Raw genomic sequence first — 25,322 nt, 5'->3', positions numbered from 1 at the left:
TGATCCAGCATGTGTGGTAGTCTGACTGAATGTCAAACTGACAAGCTAGGAACGAGCCAAGAGCCAAACAATCCGACTTCACGTGAGTTTCGCCGCGTATAACACTCGCGTATCGCTTTTGTACCCGCATGCACGTGTGAGTCGATTTAAAATGTGCTTCACAACAGTTTACGCTGTATTTTCACAGGTAGCTCAACTGCATATCTACTACGTGTCTATGTGTTTACATAACCATCCTCTCTTCCGCGTTAGTCGCGTTGAGAATTCTCGCGATGTTTCGGCGCAGCGCTGTGTGGGATTTGTAGTTTCATTCGGGAGAATGCTCACCGTTTGAATGAACAAAACTAATACGCGTGTCTATATTACAAAATAAGCAGAGTTTCACAAAATAAAGCTGTTCAAATCATCTCAACATAGGTTATAGCTATTCACAGTCTAAAATATCAATTCATTCCTCATCTAATGACGTTTCACTACGTAGAACTGGTGAATATTGGCGCTTATGTATTACATATTTTCACTGATTGTTCTAATCACCATAAAACACTGAAACACTGGGTTTCCAACACACACAAAAAGTGTAAAAAATACTGTCAGGTATAATGTGAATCATTATATGGGTTTCTATCGTTAGTAATTTTCATTGGTTATGTGTTTATCCATATATAGCTAAGCATTTATGTACTGTATGACTATGCGAATTTTTTGCAATATTCAAATACATGAATGGTTTTATATTGTGTCGTACACTGTGAAAACAAACGGACGCGGTTTTCTTTAATTCACGAACGTTTTGGAAACGGTCAGGAAAATGTCGAATCGACTCATACATGCTTCTATCGAACTAAAATGCAGCAAATATGCTTGCCCCTCTTTTTTCGCAAAGTATGACTCATTGGTGTGACAGCGCTAGTGAATGAATTTGACTGGCATTCGTGTCGACAAATAGACGCTCGTTAAGTGCTCAGCAGGGGCGGGACAACAGGAGCCCACGTAGCCAATGAGCAACGAACTTCATTCATAAAATAGTGTGGGGGGTGATCGTTGGAAGCGTGGGTTTGGAGGTTTCGTAACCCTGACTGAAACAGAAAAACCAGTTCTGAATCACAACCAATGACATTATTTGAATGGGGGTTACCGTAATGTTTGTCCAATCGCTTCTCACTCAGAAGAGTTTTCGGTCCGCCCCGTTGAAACGGACAACCGAATGAATGAGAATGGACTCTTTGTGATTGACGCGCACGATAGCCAATGAGCGGTAAGTTACGGCTGACGGACGCGAGTTTCGGCCAATCAGCGACGGACGTGGGCTCGCATGGGCGGCGATGGAGTATGTGGGAGGTGTGCACTTAAATCTGGATAGACTAGTATGTTAGAGGAGTTGTAGGGGTGTGATGCCACAACCTGCTTATAAAGGGGCGCACACATTGAAGCTTTAAAGCAGTGCATAGCGACTAATTTTGCAGGTCATTCACCACTCACAGCCAGCCGTAGACATGGAGTCGTTTAACGTGGTGGGAACGCTACAGCCTGCCGAGAGAGCGGTTTTCTGGGTCGGTGCACTTACCACGGCCTCGCTGGCGCTGTGGCTGCTGTACAAGATCATCACTGGCTTTAGGATATGGGTGCTGGGAAACGGGGATTTACTCTCTCCCAAACTGGGAAAATGGGCAGGTAAGTTGAACGACATGAGAGCTTGTACTGGCAGGACATGGGTGGGATGAATGGAGTGCGCATTTGGCGCAGCCTTAAACTAAATAAAGATGAACTTCGTGGATTTGGCGAGGGGGAGAACTAATAATTTCAACTTTTTGCGCATTTAACACAATTTTGTCATCGCTTACTAAGGGCGAATGTTTGTATCACTCGCATACATTTTATAATCGTTAAGAAAAGATTAGCTCAGCAGACTAATTGAGGCATTAGTATTTTATGCGTGTGGTCAATGGAGGCGACGTGTGTCTCAGGTTGACTGATTGCGCCATACATTCATATATTATGCGCAGATAGCATGTCACTCTGAGTCATTCAGGTATTTCAGCCTGACATCTTTAAACACGACACAATCGGTCAAATATATGAAAACAGACTAATTAGATGAAGTTTATAATTACAAAATCATTTTCAAATCTTGTGTTTTATCTAAAACGCGTACTTTTTATCATACAGCCACTGTTTTCGCTAATCAAGTCGTCTGTTTATCATTTTTCGCATTTCTAGTTTTTCCTGAATCGTATGTGCCTGGCCTGACCCAGTTATCCAGTTTCCCGGTTAAGCGTGCCAATGTGTGTCCCGACAAACGCGTTTTTTTCACGTCGCTTTGACAGTTTCACGGATAAAATGCGGGTTGGTCTCTAAGCAGATGTCTTTTTGCCCACTGTTGTCTGCTTCATCCCTCACCGGGGCACTAAGGTTGGTTTTGGCAATATGACGCAGTTTAAAACGCCAATCTTAATTATAATGCGGGTCCATACCACGTGCGGCATGTGAGGGGAGACTTTTATGTGTTGCTTAAATGTTCAAAAGCCGTGAGGTACAGCTTAGAGATTTTATTTGTCCTGACACAATCGCACTTTCAGCGCTGTTACTTAAACTCATCGCACTGTTAAAGATTTTGAAATGGCTCATCATGCCATAGTCTTTCACTGCCTTGGATGTTGCCTAGGCAGCAGGTGCACCAGCGTTCGACGCCCCTAGCGGGCGACTCAGGTAGTGCACATCCAAAGCGATTTGAGGGTCGCAGTATCTTCTGAAGTGAGTGCGATGATTCATTTTTTATTTTTTCAGTCTAATGATGATAGCTGATCAGTACAGGAGCGGTACGTCTTGCAAAAACACGGGTTGGAAGACATTAACGTTTGAAAGACTGACAACCCTTTAGGTTTTTGTGTTATTCTCGCCTGTCAATAACATGTTCACGTTATATTTCATTCCAAAAATAAGCAATTAGCTTTTTTTTTTTTTTTTTTTTTTTGTGAGTAGAATTTTTTTTTCTGATTATTTAACTGTTTTGTAACCGATTTACCTCATTCAACCATTTACATCATCTGTGAAGAATGTGGTTTTCTGTTGAATGTATGTCAAAGGTCGTCATTATTACAACATTCAGCGCCATTTATCGATAAGAACCAATTAACTGGAACATAATAGTCTCCAACCAGTTATAGGTTATTTGGATCGCTAATTTTGCATAGAGACGAAACCTAATTATTGAAATGATTGGATATTTTTCACCCTGACATTATTTTTCAAGACAATTAGACATACTTTACCAACCTATTCTTATTACAATTAATACATACTGATATTTCACTTTAACATTTTACATTATCACAGTTTATTTGCTATAGTTTAGAAAATGGCAATAAAATATGACAAGAGCTCAAGAGTTAACTGTGTCAGAACATATTCATCTTGATAATCACAAATGAATTGGTCAAACCAAAATTTGTAACAAAATATGAGAAGAATTCAGAGTTAAACTGTGTCAGAACAAATTCATATTGATAATGTCTGATAACTTTGATGGAAAAGTATGTAACAAAACGTGGTCAGGTGTCAAATCAAATTTTTGGTCCTAAATTTGTATACATTTTACTGGTAGTCAACTGTATGTCACAGTTTACTTTATTTTGCTATCTTCACTTACATAAATGAACTATAGTGTCCTGCACCAGCTAGTAAATTATATCTGGTGTCTGAATAATTTGATTTGACTGAACAATGTAGAATACATTTATATATGACACTTTTTGGCCTTGAGAGGACTGGGTAAATGTCCTAATCATCCTGAATTAACCCTAAATGATCAAATACAGTATAATCACAATTCAAATTTGGGAAACTTTTCAAAATTGTAGAGTGAAATATGACGCGTGCATTCTCCCGGCAGGTTTTGCAAGAATTACCCCTTTGCTCACTAGTCGCCATGCACCACTCCCTTTCACATTGACATTTTGAACTATTTCCTTCGTACATTCTGTCAGTGTCATGTCAAATATGGAGGTGATGAATGCCACTCCCTGAAACTAAAAAACAGGGTACCAGTCAGACTCGTTCAGGTTAACGTGTGCAATCGCACACAGGTTGGAGGTGGAGGTGACTAAGTGGAGATGGGAGGGGGGGGGAACTAGAAACCAGTTCCTCTTCCTGCCAATCCAGAAGCACAGGCAGGTCCTGTCAGGTTGAGCAAGAGTCTGTGTCCAGATCTCGAAACTCTTTCCACGTCGAGTGTAACTGCTGGTTCCCTGACACGTTTGCATTCACCTCTTCCCCTTCATCTTACAGACTCATTCGACATTTTCATTTGCATGTCGATGGTGTGATTTTGCATCATAAGATGATGTCTTTTTTTAAGGTGTAATGTGCTGACTTTGCAGTACCTTGAAGGTGAGTCATAAAGAGGAATGTATGAGGAAGAACCAAGAAGAAAGGCCCTGTGGTGTGTTCCTGTAGTAACCAGGCATTCCTCGCCTGAGTCGCTTACGGGAGACCCCTGGTGTCTGTTTTGGGAAATGCACCGCTGTGGTAAAGGTTGTAAGCCAGTGGTTTAGTTATTGTGCATGATGTTCTTGCAGAAGCACAGGCTTTTTTTAGACCGTTGTTATTAGTCAGATGTGGCTTTTCTCTTTCTCTCTCTCTCTCTCTCTCTCTCTCTCTCTCTCTCTCTCTCTCTCTCTCTCTCTCTCTCTCTCTCTCTCTCTCTCTCTCTCTCTCTCTCTCTCTCTCTCTCTCTCTCTCTCTCTCTCTCTCTCTCTGCATTATTAAACTATACATATTATGGAGGAAACCCAAGCAGCGTTCTTTTATAAAGAATCACAGATGCGTTGTGTGTTAACAAACAGAACTATTAAACCTTAAATTAATTCAGTGAGGTCACATCTGAGGTTCATTATCAGATCTCTTTCTGATCAATACATGTTTTAATATTACATTTTACCCTTAAAAATAAAAAGGAAATGCATATGTGACCCTGGACCACAAAACCAGTCTTAAGTCGCTGGGGTATATTTGTAGCAATAGCCAAAAATACATTGCATGGGTCAAAATTATTGATTTTTCTTTTATGCCAAAAATCATTAGGGAATTAAGTAAAGATCATGTTCCATGAAGATTTTTTGTAAAATTCCTACTATAAATATATCAAAATGTAATTTTTGATAAGAACTTAATTTGGAGAACTTAAAAGGTGATTTTTTTTTTTTAGTATTTTGATTTTTTTTTGTACCCTCCGATTCTAGATTTTCAAATAGTTGTGTCTCTGCCAAATATTGCCCTATCCTAACAAACCATATATCAATAGAAAGCTTATTTATTGAGCTTTCATATGATGTATACATCTCAGTTTTGAAAAAATTAACCTTATGACTGGTTTTGTGGTCCAGGGTCACATATGTTGCATAAAGGATGTGCATTTTACACTAAAAACAACCCATCGATCGGTAAAGCACAGACAAACCCAGTGACTGTGTTAAATGTTTAACTCAACCTTCTGGGTAGTTTATTTATTAAGCAATTTAAATGTGTGTGTGTATATATATATATATATATATTATTTATTTAACTTATTAAATGTTATTTTCTAACCTATTTTGAGCAAGAATATAGTTTTTGACTTAGTTTTAAACGACCTAGAAGACTGGGTTAAACATTTAACCCAACTGCTGGGTCAAAAGCAACATTATTATTATTTATTTATTTATTTATTTATTTTTTTAAGAGTGTAAAACAATTAAGGTTTTTTTTGCATTGTGACATTACAAAAATTAAGCACATAATATTTCCCCAAATTCTTAGTACAGTAATCCTTTTTTCCTTTTTAAATGTATTATATAAATATTATTTTTAAATAATTATGTAAATTTATTATAATTATTACTCTAATTCAGATTTTGTTCATTGGGGATTCCCATCCTCATGCTAATAGTCAATTGTTTTGTGCATTAAAAATGTAATTATTTAAATCCAGTATGAATGCAATATAATTTATTTTTAATAAAATATAGTGTATATTCAAATTAATTTGTATTGATTTTATGATTTATTGCACACTCACTAATGCATGATATATAAGGCATGAGGACGTTTCTAAACATATTATTTCACCTAAACTGAGAAAAGAAAACAATTTTATTTATGATTATCGTAATTATTTCTCTTCAAGAAATGCTTTGTTTTCTTTAAGCAGCAAAATGTGATTTTTATATATATATATATATATATATATATATATATATATATATTTTTTTTTTTTTTTTTATTAGTGTTGGGCAACAATTAATCGCGACTAATCACATCCAAAATTAAAAAAGTGTACTGTGTATATTTATGTATATATAAAGACGCACACATACAGTATAAATTAAAAAAATGTATTTGCATGTGTATATATTCATATTATATATAAATATATTTATAATATAAAAATATTTTTCTTAAATGTATACGCGTGTGTGTGTATTTATATTTATACATATATACAAAATAAACACACACACATGTACACAAAAACTAATATTTTGTATGTGATTAATCATTGCCCAGGATTTATTATTATTATTATTATTATTTTTTATTTATTAATTCTTTTTTTAGGGCTGACATGACCCAGACAAGATTCATCACCTTTTTTAGAACACTTAGCTTTGAATGTTGAGAGAGACTTCCATCAGCCTCATCGACACTACATTAAGAAGCTGTTAACTTTGCCAATCCAGTGTATAGACCTACTTTAGTTTATCTTCAACTAGCAGGTTGAGTTTATGTTGGTAGTTAATGTGACTGGTGCAGTGTACTGTGAGAACGAGGCAGGTTGGCCTTTCTCTCAGCCGAGTTGTGATGCTGACCGAGCAGCACGAGGAAGCCAGAATTAGAGCTTCACCCCCCCCCCCCCCCTCCCTTCCCCATCTCTCTTGTCCTCCAGTGGCTCACTTCATCCTTCCTTAGAACACTAAATGTGTTTGAGAATCACAGTTATGTAATAGAGCTGCAGTCATTCATGGGGATGGGGGATTGAAGTCACACAAACTTGCTTTGACATTCAAATTGAGGAGTTTTTCTGTTTAAAACCCAGTCTTTCTCAGTCCCGGTGAAACTTAGCAGCATGTTGACTTGCTACAATACAGCTAACGCTCAACTTTCCTGCTTTTGCTGATTGTGAACGCGCAAGTTTGTGAATAGCACCGTTAGCCCATTCATGCTAGCTAAAAGGGGACAATGTGAATGAAACGCATTCCCCGGTGCGTGTGAGCGAGTGAACGTGGACTGCGCAACTTGTGAATGTGTGAGCCCTTGTGCGCCGTGAATGATGACAGAGTGTGACTGGCTCTTGTGTTCAAGGGAGGGCTTTGAAGAGATGGGGGGCTTCAAAGGGAACGCTGCCGTTCATGTGACTAACACGCTCGTTGCCACGTGCCAGAACCGAGGATGCTGGGTAAAACTGCTACCCCCCTCCGCCTCTCTCTGTCTAAGCCTATCTCCATCCTCCATCTCTTGCTCATCCCCTCCGTCTCCATCACTAAGAACCCCTCTCCCCCCCCTCCCGAATCTGTTTGCTCGCCCTCTGTGAGCCCCCACCCCCCCTTTTCTCTTCTCTGTCACGACTCTGCTCCATTTATTTATTTATTTCCCGGAAAAGGAAATCTTCCATCTGGCGTTTAACGTTACACTTACAATTCACATCCCATCCCGACCTGCTATCGTGCGCCGTGGCATGTAGCATACGTTTAATTGGAGCTCTTTGGCCAAAATTTGAATTCGGTTTCAACCAGGAAACCCACTATTTGCACTCTTTTTAACCGTTTAGATGCCATTTTCCTGTTTTAAATGATTTGCTTTTGCAGTGCACTAATATCAAGCACAGTGTGTGTGCCTTGCAATTAAACCATACTAGAGGCCTTTCATATTTTTTGCATGTCTTGGACAAAATGACACTCTTTTTACTAGTTTTAACCATTTAAATACCATTTTACGTTTGTTTTTACTTTTTAAAATGTGATATTAAGCACATATGAGGCTTGCAAAGTGTGAAAAGTTTAATTTTACCTCATTGACTATTTTAATTTGGGTTTTAACCAAAAACACACTTTTTGCACTCACTTTAACCATTTAGATGCCATTTTCCTGTTTTTAATGTTTTGCATTCGCAGTGCGCCAATATCAAGCACAGTGTGTGCTTTGCAAATATATGAAAGGCCTCTAGTTTAATTGCATCTCTTTGACGACAAATTTAATTTGACCAAAAATGGCACTATTTGCACCCATTTTAACCATTTAGATACCTTTTTACTTCTATTTTTATAGTTTTTAAAACTTGCTAATATCAAGCATATATGAGACTTGCAAAATGTGAAGTTTACATTTAATTTGGTCTCATTGGCAAATTATTTGTTTCTACCCATAAAATGCAGTATTTGCGCTCATTTTAACCGTTTAGATGCCATTTTCCTGTTTTTAATGTTTTGCTTTTGCATTGTGCTAATGAAGCACAGTGTGTGCCTTGCAAAAAATATAAAAACACCTCTAGTATGTTTAATTGCATGTCTTTGACAATAAAATAAATTTAACCAAAAAATGGCTCTATTTTGCATTAGTTTTAACCATTTAGATACCATTTTGTTTGTTTTAATTTTTAAAAATGTGATAATATCAAGCACACATGAGACTGAATGTGAAAACTTTACGTTTAATTTGATCTCACGTTGCTAATATTTTAAATTCCATTTTGACTACCCATAAAATGCACTATTTGCACTAATTTTAACCGTTAGATGCCATTTTCCTGTTTTTAATGTTTTGCTTTTGTAGTGTGCTAATATCACAGTCTGTGCCTTGCAAAAAAATATAGGCCTTCGGTATGTTTAATTGCACTAGTTTTAACTGTTTAGATGACACTTTCTAAAATGTGCTAATATCAAGCACATATAAGACTTGCAAAATGTGAAAAGTTTACCTTGGCTCATTGGCTAATATTTGAATTTGGTTTCTACCCATAAAATGCGCTATTTACACTTATTTTAACCATTTAGATGCCTTTTTGCACTCATTGTAACTATTTAGATGCCATTTTCTTGTTTTTAATATCAAGCACAATGTGTGCCTTGCAAAAGATATAAAAGGCCTCTAGTATGTTTAATTGCCTGTCTTTGACAAATATTTAACCAAAAAATAGCACTATTTTGCATTAGCTTTAACCGTTTAGATTCCATTTTGCATGTTTTTACATTTTAAAATGTGATCATATCAAGCACATACGAGACTTGCAAAATGTTAAAGTTTATATTTAATTTGATTTCATTAGCTAATATTCAAATTAATTTTTTACCCCAAAAATGCAGTATTTGCATTTATTTTAACTATTTAAATGCCATTTTCCTGTTTTTAATGTTTAGCTTTTGCTGTGCACTAATATCACAGCGTGTGCTCTGTGAATGTGAATAGCCTCTAGGATGTTCAATTGCACCTCTTTGACCAAAAAAATACACCATTTGCAATAATATTAACCATTTAGATGCCATTAGATAACATTTACAATGTGCTAATCTAAAACTTCTAAATTTCTACCAAAACAATGCACTACTTGCACGCATTTTAACCGTTTAGAGCATGTTTTAGTCTTCTTTTTTACAATGTGCTAATATTAAGCACAATAAATAAAAACGTAAACCACATCCTAGTGTCCTGAATAAGCCACTTATTTCATACAGTACTTTTACCTCACTCGTCTATGACAGGTGTTACTTCTGCACAAATTCAACAGCAATGCGTTTTCTCGCTAGGAAAAAACAAGCATCTTCCTCCGCACAGGCGTCCAAAAATATACCAGCTCTATGTTTAGATGTTTTGAATTATTTCTGCCCTTTTCTGTTCTTCTAATTAATTTTTTGCAAGGAGGAGACGGTTGCGAGGAGAACTATTGATTTTTTTTTTCACCTCTTTTTTTTGGCACACATGTGACTTTTTGCTGCTATTTCTGATATTGCACCCTCTCACCCCCACATCGTTTTTTTTCTTCTTCTTCAATCCACCTTTATCCGAGTATAGATGCTATTTTGGGTGCTGAACTGCTCTGGTGTGTAGTTTTTCCTGCTGGCCATGTGACTGGCTTGTGCTATTTAAAGCACGATGCTGTTTTGGGGGGAGTGGGCGGAGGTGTTAGCATTCTGCAGTGCTGCCGAGAACGGGAACGATTCATTCATTCATGGAGGGAGAGAGAGAGAGTGATGCGACAGATTGCATAAAGTAGCGGTCTGAATGTGAACGGCCCGATCCCCCCTCATCCCCCTTTTTAATTACGCTACACTGGCCTCTGATGTGTTTTTGAGTCCGTAAGCACTGTTTTCGCTCACCATTGTCCTCTGCTGCAAGCATAAAATCCCAGTTCCATAAGAAACGGTCAGCTTTTTCCTTTTTTTCCCGAAGGTTCTACAATGAGCTGGGTTGCTGGGGGATGCAGAGCAAGAGAGAGAGATTGAGGGTGAGCGGGCAGCATCTTGTTGGTATTCAAGTGCTGCGGCTGTTCCAGACGAGGCAGCTATTTTTACTCACTCGGCTGCTTTTTTTAGCGCTGGAATATTGAGTCGGAGGAGGGCCAGTGCGCCTGTGCGACTCCGTATTACTGAACGTACTGTTCGTGAACGTACCCGAGCACGACTGCTCGTGCCTTCTTGGCCCTATTTTTATACATTTGTTTTGTTTTCAGTCGTGCTAATAATGTTCATGCTAACAAAATACTCACAGCATCAGTGGCTTTCATACTGTGGCTGCTTGCATTTCATGGTTTGTCAGTGTATCTGTGGGATAGTTTTGGGTTTTGACAGGCAGTGGTGTGTTTATAATACCCTGAATGGTCCATCAGATATCTAGATGTTGATTAGTCTTGGATTTTGTGTGACATTTTTATGGCAGCGACGGATTGATGGCCTATGGTGTGGCCGAACACATTTAAAAAAAAAAAAAAAAAATGTTTATAACCACATTCTTGCTTGGAATATTGAGAATTGACCCCGAAACCTTCTCAGCTCATGTTTAAAATATTCTCGTGTACATGCACACTCACGCAATTGACTTTAAGCTTGAAATTCCTCTAATTTGAGAGAAAATGTGAAACGCCCACCACATCTTGTGAAACGTGGCCCCATGTGTGACATCTTGCCTCATCTTTGTTTTTTAAATGCTCCTTTGTTAGAGGAATGTTTTTAAGAATGCTTCTAAGAGCAGATTTATGGTTTCCTCCGACATTTTGAAGGATTTGTGACCAAACGAAGAAAGTGTGTACAGAGTTTTAGAAGTCTAGAACATGAGTTTTGTTCTTTAGCCATATCCATACAAACTTATTACCGTTATTCAGGGGATAACTCACCCTCATATTGTTCAAAACCTGAATTACTTCTATGAAACACAAAATTATATTTTAAAGAATGACAACTGGATAGTTCTGGAAAGATAGACATTCCTTAAAATATCTTTAAGTTCCACTGAGGAAGAAGTCATATCCACCATTTTCCAGTTTATTATCTGTTATAGAGAAATAACAAGAATAATATCAACATGCAGTAAAGAGTAAAACATTGCACTACAAACCAGCGTGTTCATAATTAAGACAATACAGTAAAATAATATGGTAAGACACACCAATTTGCAATATTACACAGCAATTTGAGCCGTTTTGTACAGCTAAAAGTAACTGGATGCGGATGAGACCGGAAGCCAGACCCATAAAATTTACAAATGGCCGCACCCACTCTTACAGGAAGAAAAAGGTGGATAGCCTAGGTTTAGAATGACATGAAGGGTGAATTTTAATTTTTCATTTTAGCATCAACTATTTCTTTGTAGTTTGTCCCCATTGAGACAAACCAGGATGAGATTCATCCTTAGGATGAATTTGAAAAGGAGCTTGTGAATCACTTTGTCTTTTGTTCCTTCTCTCTCTCGATCCAGTGCTCTCGCTCCCGTTGTCGTGCTCTCTCACTTTCTACCCACATCTGACTTTGCGCAGTCTCCCATTCCCCCCTCCTCCGCCCCCCCCTTCTCCCTCTGGTTTCTATTTTTAGCAGCCCCCAGGATCCCTCCTCACCCCTCCTGTGCTGTCGTGCTCTACAGACGTCATAACCCCCCCCCCACTCTCCCCCACAGCCCTGTTCTTGCGAATGACCACTGCCCATGCCACACTTTGATCAGCCATCACATATTGTGTCTAAATGCTCGCTTTTTGTGTTTGTGTATGTTTTGTGAAACAAGAGCATCATGAGACATTGAGATGGGCCTCTGTTTATTGTTGTAGTGTTTTTTTTGTTGTTGTTTTAAGAGTTTATTATTAATATTTTATAGGTCTGACTACAAGCTGTTTTTAGGTCAGGGTGAAGTGCTATCGAAGTAAAAATAAAAATGGTTGTTAAAGGAAAATTCATAATGAAGTAACCTTAATAAAATGATTTCTGGGTGGATTTGTGTTCACAAAAAATCTACTTTGGCTTTTAACGATTAGTCGTAAATGTGAAGGGTGTCATTTCTGTGCCACTAGCAGCACTAAAATGATGCTGTTAATGTCAGATATGACCATTTTCAGACAGGTTTCCCCATCTGATAGCCACGCCTTCAATTCACGTCATTGGTTGAGCCAGTGTTGCTGGTCAGAATTGTGAAGTAACAAATGTTTTTAATGCCTTTGGCCCTGTTTACACTAGTGCATTTCCATTTTAAAACAGTTTTAAAATAAAAATGATCCTTGTCTACACTGGTGTTTTTACTGCATTTCAGAAACTATCTCCATCGACACTACACAACCTAAAATACATGAAACATGACCATTCAGGCTGCATACGTCATCAAGGGTGTCTTCTTTAAGAGAAGTAACCGTAATAAAATTGGGGTGTAAAAATGCTGTAGTTTCTTTTTCTTTTCTTTTTTTTTACTTTGCAATTTAATGGTTACTTTTTTTTTTTTTTTTAAATGAGCCGGTCCTTAGAGACTTTTGAAAATGGTGGCATGGCTATCCACATTAGCTCTGTTTTGGTCGGTTTACACTGAAACGCAACCCCAGAATTTTCTAACTAAAACAAGGTATGCAGCGTTTTCGAAAGTCTCTGTTTTCGAGGGTTGCAAATGCCGGAGTAGTGTAAACGACAGGCGTAACTGTAGCAAAAGTAATGTGTTTTAAAACAAAAATGCACTAGTGTAAACGTAGCTTTAGTGTCACAATGGTCATGCTAGTTTTTGAAAGGCTAATGTGTCAGTGTTGCCATGTTGGGGTTACTTCTCTTAAAATAAAACATCCTTGATTATATATTGCAACAAATTTTATTCTTTGGGATAAATTCCTTGATGCGTCATCTCCTTTTCAAAGGGGTCCTATAAACATATGCAGCCTGAATGGTCAAGTGACATGCATTTTTAGTTGTATAGTGCAGTGGTTTTCAATCCTGGTCCTGGGGACCCACTGCTCTGCACATTTTGTGTGTCTCTCTTAACACACCTGATACAGATCATCAGCTCATTAGGAGAGAGATCCATGTACTTAACTGAGTGTGTCAGATAAGGGATACATACAAAATGTGCAGAGCAGTGGGTCCCCAGGACCAGGATTGAAAACCACTGGTATAGTGTAGACTGAGATCTTTTCTGAAATGCAGTGAAACCGACAGTTTAGACGAGGACCATTTTCATTTTAAAACGAAAACGCACTAGTGTAAACAGAGCCTGAAACACAACCCCGGAGCTTTCAAAGTAAAACCTGGTCTGCGGCACTTTCGAAAGTCTCCATTTTCAAGGGTCGAAAACACTGGAGCAGTGTAAACGACAGGTGTAACCATAGCAGAAGTTACATGTTTTAAAACTAAAACACACTGGTGTAAACTGGTTCTTACACTTTTAAATGAAAATCAACCTACAAATTGCTAACTTGAACAGTTTTTACATATTAAGCTCAAATATACTAGTATTTTAACATTAACTAAAATGACATCCGTTAGATGGAGGTTTAGCAGATGTAGGCTTGTTTTGATTTGAACCTGGTGTATACGAGTTCCTCTCGCCCTAAATATACCTATTTGAAGTTTTGTTTTTGGTGAAAAAATTAGTAATTAAGCTGCGGCAAACACTGATCCTGTCTCTTTCTTTCTCCTTTTTCCAGTTGTGACGGGAGCCACGGATGGGATTGGGAAATCCTATGCGGAGGAGGTAAGGGTTTCTCTTCTTATTTATCTCTTCGCTCCACAGAAAGCACAGTGACTCATCACAAGACAGAGGTTTCACTCTGAGGCCAAGAGAAGGAGGGTGACTAGAAGACTGCTGGTGGAAAAAGACCTGTTACCTCACATAACTCATACAGTTATAAGCCGTTCTTTCATGTCTCTGCTCACTCCAAAGTTAACATCCAGCTTCATATTTAGCTTTTCATAACGGTTAAAAGTAAAGTGAGTAATCCACAATTTAAAACAACTGTTTTCAAACAGGTTTCCCCTCAAACACTCCCCTGACTTGTCACTGGTCAAACAAACAAATAGCCCCGCCCTTAAACACAGGCCATTGGTTGAGTCACTGTTGCTGTGCTGGTCAGAATTCAGAAAATGTTTTGAAAACAACATAATGTTTACACTTTTCAGCTTACTTAAAGTTGTGTTAAGATGTTTAAAACAACTTTAAGACTGTAGGCTGCAAATATCAAGCTTGGTCAGAGCTCAATGCCTGTAAAATATTATGTTCTAATAACCTTCCTAAAAAGCGCTGTTCTGTTAATACACTTGAAATCAAGTTCATCCATATTTAGTTTTAGAGTTTTAAGAACAAAATGAGTCTATTTTAAATTCTAATAGTAACTCAAGTATGTTTTTATCATGAAAAGCTGGCATAACCTGCTTTTAAGAGATGTTTTCATAGCAATTGCTTTTAATGCTTTCTTTGTCATAAATGAGATGATTCAAACTATCTTATCTCTCTCAGCTTGCTCGACGAGGATTCTCCATGATGCTCATCAGCCGTTCCCAGGAGAAGCTCGACGACGTGGCAAAGTCTCTCGGTCAGTGTTTGGCCATCTGTGTGTGTGTGTGTGTGTGTGTGTGTGTGTGTGTTAGCAAACCGCAGTGCTCATCTCTGTGAATGACAGACAGTCCTCCTGATGTTAATGAAATGGGGTTTATTTTTAGCCCTGGCCTGAGAGGCAGGGCGGGGGCCTGGTTTACTGACTGGGCGGAGAGCTGAAGCAGCCAGGCAGGAGTGCACAGTCAAAGGTCCACGCCGCGCTCCAGGGGTCATGCACGAAACTTCTCAGAATAAGGCCGAACCTGTTATAGTAAATGTGAATTCCTTAGATGCTAGATAAGTGCTCAGATGAGGTACATGTAGCACGAAGGTTCTTCAGTCTGTCGTTGGGTCCCTAAGTGCTGTGTGCTTGTTTGCTAACTGATCTAATGTCAAAAATGTAACTGTAGGAACTTTCGCAGGACGTGAAATACATGCCAATAAGTACATATCACTGCCGTTTCCAACAGAAATTAACACTGGAGGTGGTAAAACGGCGAGCACTTGTAATCGTTTTCATACACAGTTATGATTATAGCTCCATGTGCTTTGCTTTTCAGACATATCGAGCATGCTTGGTAGCTCAGCCGGCACAGAATTGGACTTAGGATGCGTAATTCTTGGGTACGAATCCCTTGAAAAACATGTCTCTCAATGAAAGAGCTTAAAGATAAGAGATCGAAAAACAAGCTAAAACGACATGTTTGCGATTGCGCTTTGTCACATTCGCTTTTGTCCATACTATTGGGTAGGTTTAGGTGTAGTGCAGATGGTACATTATTTTAAAACGTTGCGGAGTTATAGTGCCATTCAACATTCATTTCAAGTCAGAACTGCGGTGACGCGTACAAAAACAAACGTCTCAAAGCGTAGCATTTGTTCTAGGGATTAAATACAAACACTCTTTAGCACCACTGAGTGGACATTTCACATCAAATGTCACAAAATGTACATGGCGGTATGTGTTTCGCTACTTTTCCATCTATATAAATTATATTATATTCGGTGTTATTCAGTGCTAGTACTAGTTATTTAATATAGTATGTATTTTAAATTAGCTTTGTTTTCATTTTTAAGTTTGAGCAATTTTTGTGTGTTTTTGGCATTTTTATGAATCTTTTTCTGAATTTCAGTTAGTTTTAATGTCAACATTTCTAATTTACGTTTTTAATCTTATATTTATTTCATTAGCTTTATTTTAATTGGAAATGATTCAATATTTTGTATTAACTTGAACATTTTTTTAGTTTGTGACCCTGGACCACAAAACCAGTAGGGTATATTTATATTAAGGTTTATACATCTGAAAGCTGAACAAATAAGCTTTCCATTGATGTATAGTTTGTGAGGATAAGACAATATCTGGCTGAGATACAACTTTTAGAGAATCTGGAATCTGAGGGTGCAATATTATTATTATTATTATTATTATTATTATTATTATATATTTTTTTTAAATGTTTAGAAAATCACCTTTAAAGTTGTCCAAATTAAGTTCTTAATGCATGTTACTATCCAAAATTAAGTTTTGATATATTTACAATAAGAAAATCTACAAAATATCTTCATGGAACATGATCTTTACTTAATATCCTAATGATTTTTGGCATAAAATCTATCATTTTGACCCATCCAATGTATTTTTGGCTATTGCTACAAATATACCCATGCTACTTAAGGCTGGTTTTGTGGTCCAGTATCTCACATAATAACTATTATTTATATATATATATATATATATATATATATAATTTTAACGAATCTTTACCCCTTTACTCAAGTTTTTAAAGTGCTTTATCCCTTATTTTTTAGTCCTTAATTTGCACTTTAGATTTCTTATTAGTATGAATGAAATATGACAAGCAATGAGATTGTGAATGGGATGTTTTCTTGTACTGATTCGGCCCAAATGTGTGTACTGAATAATGAAGTAACAATGCCTTGACGGAGTCTCTTAACTTGCCCATGATCAGCTCTGGAAAACACTCTGTCAGGAATCATTGAAGCTCCTTGTGGAAGCAAACAGTTGTTTTCATCAATGCAAAATGTTAACAAAACCAACTTTTAAGCTGTCTTAAATGCAGAAGCTTAACTGCTGAGTTTGGAAGGGGGGGAAAAAAATCCCAGTCTGCCAGTACCACAGTCGTGCTGGCAACACAAAATGGGGGGGAGGGGGGTTATGGCTAGTCACGAACCAGAATGCAATTAGCCAAATCTGGTTCTCAAACCTCACATTTGCATTGATCATACTCCGTTTGGGGTGTTAGAAGTCACCAAGAGCAGCATCCCACAAGCCCCCTGAACCAAAAAAAAAAAAGACTCTGGAGCTCATTTATGCATGTTCTTGTTCTTAAAATAACCCTTCGATTAAAAAAAAAATGCTTCTCGCTGCGAGACCTGAGAGGAATTTTCCTCTCATAACTCACTGGAACAGTGTTTAGACAAATGAGCCTTTGGACAATAAATTCTAATTGCTGCAGGCACCTCAAACAAGCAGGGGAGGGGAGATGTGATGTAGGAAGTTCCTCCGACGGCTTTTCGTTGGTACGCAGCGCCCCCTGCTGGCCAGAAATCTGTGTTTTGGTGCAATGGGCAAAGTCCCAGAGAAGCTATTTTTAGAACAGCAGCAATAGCAGGGATGCCTGATCTTGGACAGAGTTCTCCAATGCCAATATTAGGTCTGCAGCTGAACGATGACCATTCCTGCAGTTTTCTGCATTGTTTCGTCGCATTAAGTGTCTTTTATGTTTGTAATTACAGAAAGCGCATATAAAGTGGAAACCAAAACCATTGCGGTGGACTACGGTCAGAGTGATATCTATCCCAAAATCGAAGAGGGTCTTGCCGGACTGGAGATTGGAGTCCTTGGTAAGTTTCTTTCACGTTTGGGCCCAAATCTCAAAGTTGACGAAAAGCCAACATGCACGTAACTTTCATTCACGATTCCCTGTCAGTGTTAGTTGAAACCTCTCTTATTTGGCCTCATCTTCTCAGAAGGTTTTTTTTGTTCACCTGAAATCGTGATTGAGTTTTTTTCCCCCCATGTCGTTTAGAACTCACGTCTCATTCTTGATGCTTCATCGCCACCTAGTGGTGATTTGTAAAACTTTTTAGCTCATTTCAGACAGCCAATCTCAATCATAACCACGTCTGATTTTCTATTTTTGTCTCTTGGTTCATAGTGAACAATGTGGGAATCTCATATCCATATCCTGAATTCTTCCTCCACATCCCTGATTTGGAAAACGTGAGTCGTTTTTTTTTTTTTTTTTTTTTTTTTTTTAAAGAAAGCTTTAATTAGTAGCTGGTATAGTTTAAAAATATTCACTTTGGTAATTTCCTTTCGCAGTTCATCACCAACATGATCAATGTGAACATCACCTCAGTGTGCCAAGTAAGTAAACGCAAACAACATATTGGGCTGTCTGAAGGTTTCGGAGTTCTTAATTTTGAAAATTCAAATTAAAAAATTTAAAAGTACTGCAACGTGACCGCTTTGATGTACTCCTACTGTTGTACCTGTTCTCTCTCCCTGTGTTTTGCTGATCTCCACCAACGCTCCCCGTGTTCACCACCCACGCATTCGCTCTCCCTCCCTCACTCTCTTTCTCTCTAATGCAGGAGTGATATATTAGTGTTTCAGATTTTTAATGTTGTCATTTTGGAGCGTGTGGGAACTCGTTTTGTCTCGTTTTCTTTCTCCAGATGACTCGTCTGGTGCTGCCCAGAATGGAGGCAAGGTGAGTCCTGGTGCTTGCTATGAAAACATCCTTCCTGGGATTCCTAACACAGCCGCTGTCACTAAAAAGAAATTCAGTGCAGCTTTTAAAAACAGGGTTTTTCCTCCTGAGTGTCGCTCCCCTCCTGCCCCCACCCCCCCTACTCTTTGTGTGAAATTGAAAAGCAACAATGCACCAATCCCATTGGCTACCGCTGAGTCACGTGTGACTCTGGGGCCAATGATGGAGCTGGGCAAATTTTGTAGAAATAGGTCCAACCCTCTGCACTCCCCAGCACTCTACTGCGGCTGCAGGGGTACTGCATGAGAAAGCTGGTGCCATGGCAACACACATGGCGACCATCATTAGACGTGTGTTGAAGTGAAGTACAGTGGGTGACGGCGGCTTTCAGGTTTCCACAGCTGGAGAAATACCCTGTTTGATGTCAATGTCAAATGTGATTAGTTGAATGAAGTTTTCTTTTCTTTTTTTTGTTGCAGAGCTAAGGGTGTCATCCTCAATATCTCCTCTGCCAGTGGCATGTTCCCTGTCCCAATGCTGACCATTTACTCCTCCACCAAGGCGAGTTTCTTCATGACATTTAAAACTTTTTAAAGTTGTTGATATTAAACAATCTAAAGTTAAGCTGGTCGTACAGTTGTTTTAAAATTGTATCAGTTAGAATTTAATTCATTTGTCTCTGTCCATATTGGATATTTAATATTGAATTTTTCCAAATTTTACATTTAGGTGCCCTAATTCACTTGTTGCATTTAGAAATTATTGGTTTTATTTATTTATTGAGGTGGACTTTAACTTGTCCTCTTTCTACAGGCTTTTGTGGACTTCTTCTCACGTGGCCTTCAAACAGAGTACAAGTGCAAAGGAATCATTATCCAGGTAAGAGAAACAGCATTGTTAGAATTTGTTGTTGTTGGTTTTTTTTTTTATTTATTTTTTTATGTAATTATAACTAAAACAATATGCATGCAGTTGAAGTCAAAAGTTTACATATACCTTGCGGAATCTGCAAAATATAAATTATTTTACCAAAATAACAGGGGTCATACAAAATGCATGTTATGTATTTTTATTTAGTACTGACCTGAATAAAATGTTTCACAGAAATGACGTTTACATAGTCCACAAGGGAAAATAGTTGAATTTATAAAATGACCCCGTTCAAAAGTTTACATACACCTGATTTTTAATACTATTGTTACCTGAATGATCCACAGCTGTGATATTTTTGTTTGGTGATAATCGTTCATGAGTCCCTTGTTTTGAGGGGTCAAAACATTTTGAATTTGAAGATCAGGGTAAATGTAACTTATTTTGTCTTCTGGGAAACATGTAGTACTGCCCTTCACTTCTGAAATATTAAAAAAAAATATTTGGGCAAAATAAAAATGTACACGCCTTGATTCTGTTCAGAAGTTTACACCCCTGGCTTTTAATGCATTGAGTTTCTTTCTGAAGCATCAGTGAGCGTTTGAACCTTCTGTAATAGTTGCATATGAGTCATTCAGTTGTCTTCAGTGTGAAAAGATGGATCTCAAAATCAAGAATTTGTGGGACCTAAAGGATTTTCAGAACAGCGGGCAGTTGAACTGTTTAGGACAAACAAGAGACTCAAACAACTTACTAAAAAAAAAAATAAAGTTGTGGATCATACAGGTAACAACACCGTATTAAGAATCAAGTGTAAACTTTTGAACAGGGTAATTTTTATAAATTAAACTATTTAATAATTTCAATTGTCATTCAATTATTTTCTCTTGTGGAAATATGTAAACATTTTATGTGAAATAACTAATTCAGGTCAGTACTAAAATAAAATAATGCATTTTGTATGATCCCTCTTATTTTGGTAAAATTATAATTTTGCAGATTCTGCAAGGTGTATGTAAACTTTTGACTTAAACTGTATATACTAGTTCAAAAGTTTTGATTCATTAAATTATTTTTTTCATTTAGCAAGGATCCATGAAATAAACAGTGACAGTAAATGTATAATGTTACAAAAGATTTTTAGTTAAATACGTTTTAAATGTTCTTTTGAACTTTCTATTTATCAAAGTTCCCTGAATAAAGTGTATGATGGCTTCCACCATGGGTAGGTTTTATTTTATTTTTATTTTTTATTTTTCCCCTGCGGGTTAATGGTTTGACATATTGCATTAAGTATATTTGACTGAAATACTTGTACTGAAATATTTAATATTCTACTAATTATAAAACTGCAATAGATGTTAAGTTTTGTAAAGGAGGGCCACTTTTTTTTTTTTTCTTTTTTTTTTTAATACATACTAGTTTAAAAGTTTTGGGTCAGTAATTTTATTTTATTTATTTATTTTTAATTTATTTAGCAAAGATCCATTGTTACAGTGAGAGTACAGAAAGGTATAATATTACCAAAAATTAAAATTTTCTAAAAAATCAAGCAGCACAACTGTTTTCAACAACAATAATAATAATAATAATAATAAATGTTTCTTGAGCACCAAATCAGCATATTAGGATTTCTGTAGGATCATGTGACGCTGAATACTGCAATTTATTCAGAAATGTCTTTTTAAAATGTATTTAAATCGAAAAGTCATTTTACTATTACCATGTACTGTTACTAAATACCCAATACTACCATTTTACTGTATTGCTGATTAAATCAGGGTTGCCAAGTCCATGGTTTTTCCCTGTGGCTTAATAGTTTGACATATTGCATAAAGTATCCGTGGACCACAAAACCAGTCTTAAGTAGCACAGGTATATTTTTAGCAATAGTAGCATGGTATGGGCCAAAAATCATTAGGACAATAAGTAAAGAACATGTTCCATTTAAGATATTTTGTAAATTTGTACTGTAAAAATATCAATTTAATTTTTGATTGGTAATATGCAATGCTAAGAACTTTTAATTTGGACAACTTAAAAGGCGATTTTCAAATAGTTCTATCTCAGCCAAATATTGTCCCATCCAAACCATACATCGATGAAAAGCGTATTTATTCGGCTTTCAAATTATGTATACATCTCAGTTTTACAAAATTGACCCTTCTGACTGGTTTTGTGGCCCAGGGCACATATTTGACTGAAATACTTTTATATTGAAATACTTTTAATGGTATCTTCGTTCATCTTCAGAACACATATTAAGCTATTTTTGATGAAATCCGAGAGCTTTCTGACCCTGCGTAGACGGCAACACAACTACCATCTTCAAGGCCCAGAAATTAATGTTACGAAGCTAAGAGGATACTTTCTGTGCACGAAGAAAACAAAAATATCGACTTTATTCAACAATTTTGAACAAATCTTTTTGTCCCTACCAGAGTGTGCTGCCTTTCTTTGTGGCTACCAAGATGACGAAGATCAGGAAGCCAACCCTGGACAAGCCCACCCCTGAACGCTACGTAGCTGCTGAACTGACCACTGTGGGACTGCAAGACCAGACCAATGGCTATTTCCCTCACGCTGTCATGGTACGACAGCCTGAACATCTCACCCAGCAGTGTTTTACACATTGATTGACCATGTTCTCACCCTAACCTTCTTTCATCTTTGTGTCCAACAGGGCTGGGTGACCACCGTTCTGGCCCCCATAAAGCTGGTCCTCTATCTGGGCCTGCGCATGAACAAGGCTCAGCGCGGCGGGTACCTCAGGAGGAGAAAGCTGCGATAGGTCGAGGAGATTGTGTGATGGAAAACCAAACCGGATGAGATGTTTTACAGAACACATGTGCTGAGATTTGAGATTCACTGGAGTCGTTTTGAATCACACGTCTTTGAAGCGCTGCCTCTTACGTAATTTTTTTTTTTTTGTGTGTGTTTTTGTATTCTCTGGATAAATCTGGACATGCTCTCGTTCCACAATGACTCGTTATTATTGACCTGTTGCTGATTGCCAAAAATGGAGACCAGTCTTCTTTGTAGGGTGAAAGAAGGGTTGGGAGGGTTTTGTGGCCACTGCTGTTGTAAGCAGAGGGTTATTTATATGGTGATGGTGTTTTATATGTATTTAAATCCTAATTATGCATTTTTCCTTTTAACTGGGACAATCTGTTTGCACTACTGTTAACTAGTTAGCATTCGTGCCTTAGACCTTCTGATGAGTGATAAATGGGTGCTGGCCTTTCTTATCATTAATTTAACATATCTAGCAAATCTATGGTGGCAATCGTTTGAATCTCGTACTGTATCGATATAAAACCAAAGATCTGATTTGAGTGTATTTTTGTACGTTGGCCTTTTCAGGCTGTAAGTTTACCTGTCAGATTTGGTTTATTTAAAACCTGTGCCTTTTTATAGAAATGTAAAACTTGGTCACGTTTATTGAAAGGAGATCTAATGCACGTTTACATGATTTTCTCCACTGAAGGCTTAAAGGTGTGGTGGAATGTCACCTGTTTGTCTTGGGTTTCATCCAAAGATGTATTTGAGGAATACCTCCATAGCTTAGATCTCTGATGATTTACGGACCAGTGCTAGTCAAGTTTAAATCGTCCAGGTGGTTAAACCTCAGTAGTCTCCCCTGGTTTAAAACTTGAATGTTCTCATTCCAGACACGTTGAAGAGTGGAACAAAACATGCTGCTTTACTGATGCATGACCATCTAAAAACTTGTTTGTTAATAAAAAAAAAAAGATTTCTGTATTGATTTTGTATTTGTCTTTTTTTAATAAATTTTATCACGCTGCATACGGTTTTGTGTCTTTTGCTTTTAGATTTCAAATTGTCTTAAGTATGCCAAAAATCATGTTCCATGAGAATATTTTGTAAATTTCTTACTGTAAATATATCAAAACTTAGTTTTTAATTAATAATATGCATTGCTAAGAACTTCATTTGGACAAATTTATAGGTAATTTAATCAATGTTTAGATTTTTATTTTTATTTTTCACCCTAAGATTCCAGATTTTCAAATGGTTATATCTCGGACAAATATTGTCCTATCCTTTCAAACCATACATCAATAGAAAAGCTTATTTATTCAACTTTTATGATCTCGAATTCAAGAAATGTACCCTTATGACTGGTTTTGTGGTCCAGTGTAATGTTACAAAGAGACAAGACATACTAAATGATGCAAACTAAAACCTAAAGAATTAAATTTACTACAAGAAAATTACTTTCTTTTAACTAAAACAAATTTATGAATGTAAATGATGCACAACAGACAGCGTTTGGAAGGTTCTTTAGAAATGCAATAGATTACAAATTACCTATTTATAATGCAATAAGTAGTGTAGCTATTTTAATTGCTTTATTAAAGTAATATAACTGATTACATTTGAATACTAAATTCTAAATTTCTAATGAATGTTAATAATTTTCAAACATTTAAAGCAGGCAGGGTTAACCTTACACTGATTACTGTAAGGCTTTCAAAAACCTTCATAACTTGAATTAAAATTATAGTTTAATTTTAAAGCACAGCCACCACAAAATCAGACTTTGGCACCTCTTTTTACTTTGAGATTGTTCTGAGGTTAAATAAAATCATTAAAAATAGTAACTATTAATAAAAGAAATATGCAGATGTAACCCCCTTGGTAACTGTTAACATTTTCATGTGTAATTGTAATTTAATTACACATTTTTCCCTCAATAACAGTTACGATTTATTTTGTAATTAAATTATGTAATGCCATTACATGTACCCAACATTGGCAACAGATTTGCAGCCATCTATGTTCATAAAATAGAGGGTTTGCACTTACGCTATACGGTTTGCTCAGTTACCTGGATGTGCGGCCATATTGGAGATACTCGGATGTACACAACAGCATTGATTGCACTGTTAATGTACTGAATGTGTTGTTCTGCTAATTTATTCTGTTTAAATAACTGAAAAACATGTGGAAGCTGCTCAATCATATAGAGAAGGACTTAGTAAGCAGGAAAGGGCACGATATTTTGACAAACTAAAGGTAATAGGTGGTAAAAAAAAATATGTACGAGCAGTAATAATTAAAATATTAGCCTAATATTTCACCTACCTGACCAGCTCTAATGTTGTCAAGATTCTTGCCCTGGAAATCCTGGTTTAGTTTGGCCAACCACAAACACCTTTTGTTCCTCAGACAGTTTTTTACACTCTTCTCCTTGATTTGTTATAACTTTTGGCAGTCTATTGTCCTCCAAATGTTTTTCACAGTCCAACTGATTAGTACAGGTCAAAAAATTACAATAATTGTCCATTTTCAGCAGCAGAAATCAGCAAAATTTGCGAATTCTGTTTGTTTACAATGCTTTCTGACCATTCATAGACAGCAAGGGTCCTTCCACATTCAAAGCCCAGAAAGGTAGTAAGAAAATCGACAAAATAGTGGTTCAACTATAATTTTATGAAGCTGCGAGAATACTTTTTGTACGCAAAGAAAACTAAAATAATTTGAGGAATATCAACAATTATTCAACAATTCTTCTCCTCTAGTGTGACGCAGAGCAATTAATTTTATTATTTTATTATTTATTATTTTTGATTATTTAAAATTAATTTAAAATTACCTTGTCTCGTGTCTAATTTGATTAAACTAAGTTTATAGTAAGTAGATTACAGTAATTCTAAAGATTAGACTATT

At 36.9% G+C, this 25,322-nt stretch overlaps 1 protein-coding gene across 1 annotated transcript; it reads left to right on the top strand.

Moving 5' to 3' along the window:
- Positions 1–1,383: 1,383 nt before the first annotated feature.
- On the top strand, positions 1,384–23,435 carry hsd17b12a (hydroxysteroid (17-beta) dehydrogenase 12a). Its single transcript, XM_073831900.1, has 11 exons — positions 1,384–1,674; positions 14,132–14,178; positions 14,941–15,016; positions 17,779–17,886; positions 18,201–18,265; positions 18,368–18,412; positions 18,724–18,758; positions 19,238–19,319; positions 19,572–19,637; positions 22,070–22,219; positions 22,312–23,435. The coding sequence occupies exons 1-11, from the start codon at positions 1,497–1,499 to the stop codon at positions 22,417–22,419; spliced, it is 960 nt and encodes a 319-aa protein (XP_073688001.1). The 5' UTR covers positions 1,384–1,496; the 3' UTR covers positions 22,420–23,435.
- The last annotated feature ends 1,887 nt before the right edge of the window (positions 23,436–25,322 follow it).

The sequence above is a fragment of the Garra rufa genome, chromosome 25 (assembly GCF_049309525.1).
Source record: "Garra rufa chromosome 25, GarRuf1.0, whole genome shotgun sequence".
NCBI lineage: Eukaryota > Metazoa > Chordata > Actinopteri > Cypriniformes > Cyprinidae > Garra > Garra rufa.
The sequence above is the reverse complement of the archived record's forward strand: the minus strand, read 5'-3'. Positions and strand labels throughout refer to the sequence as shown.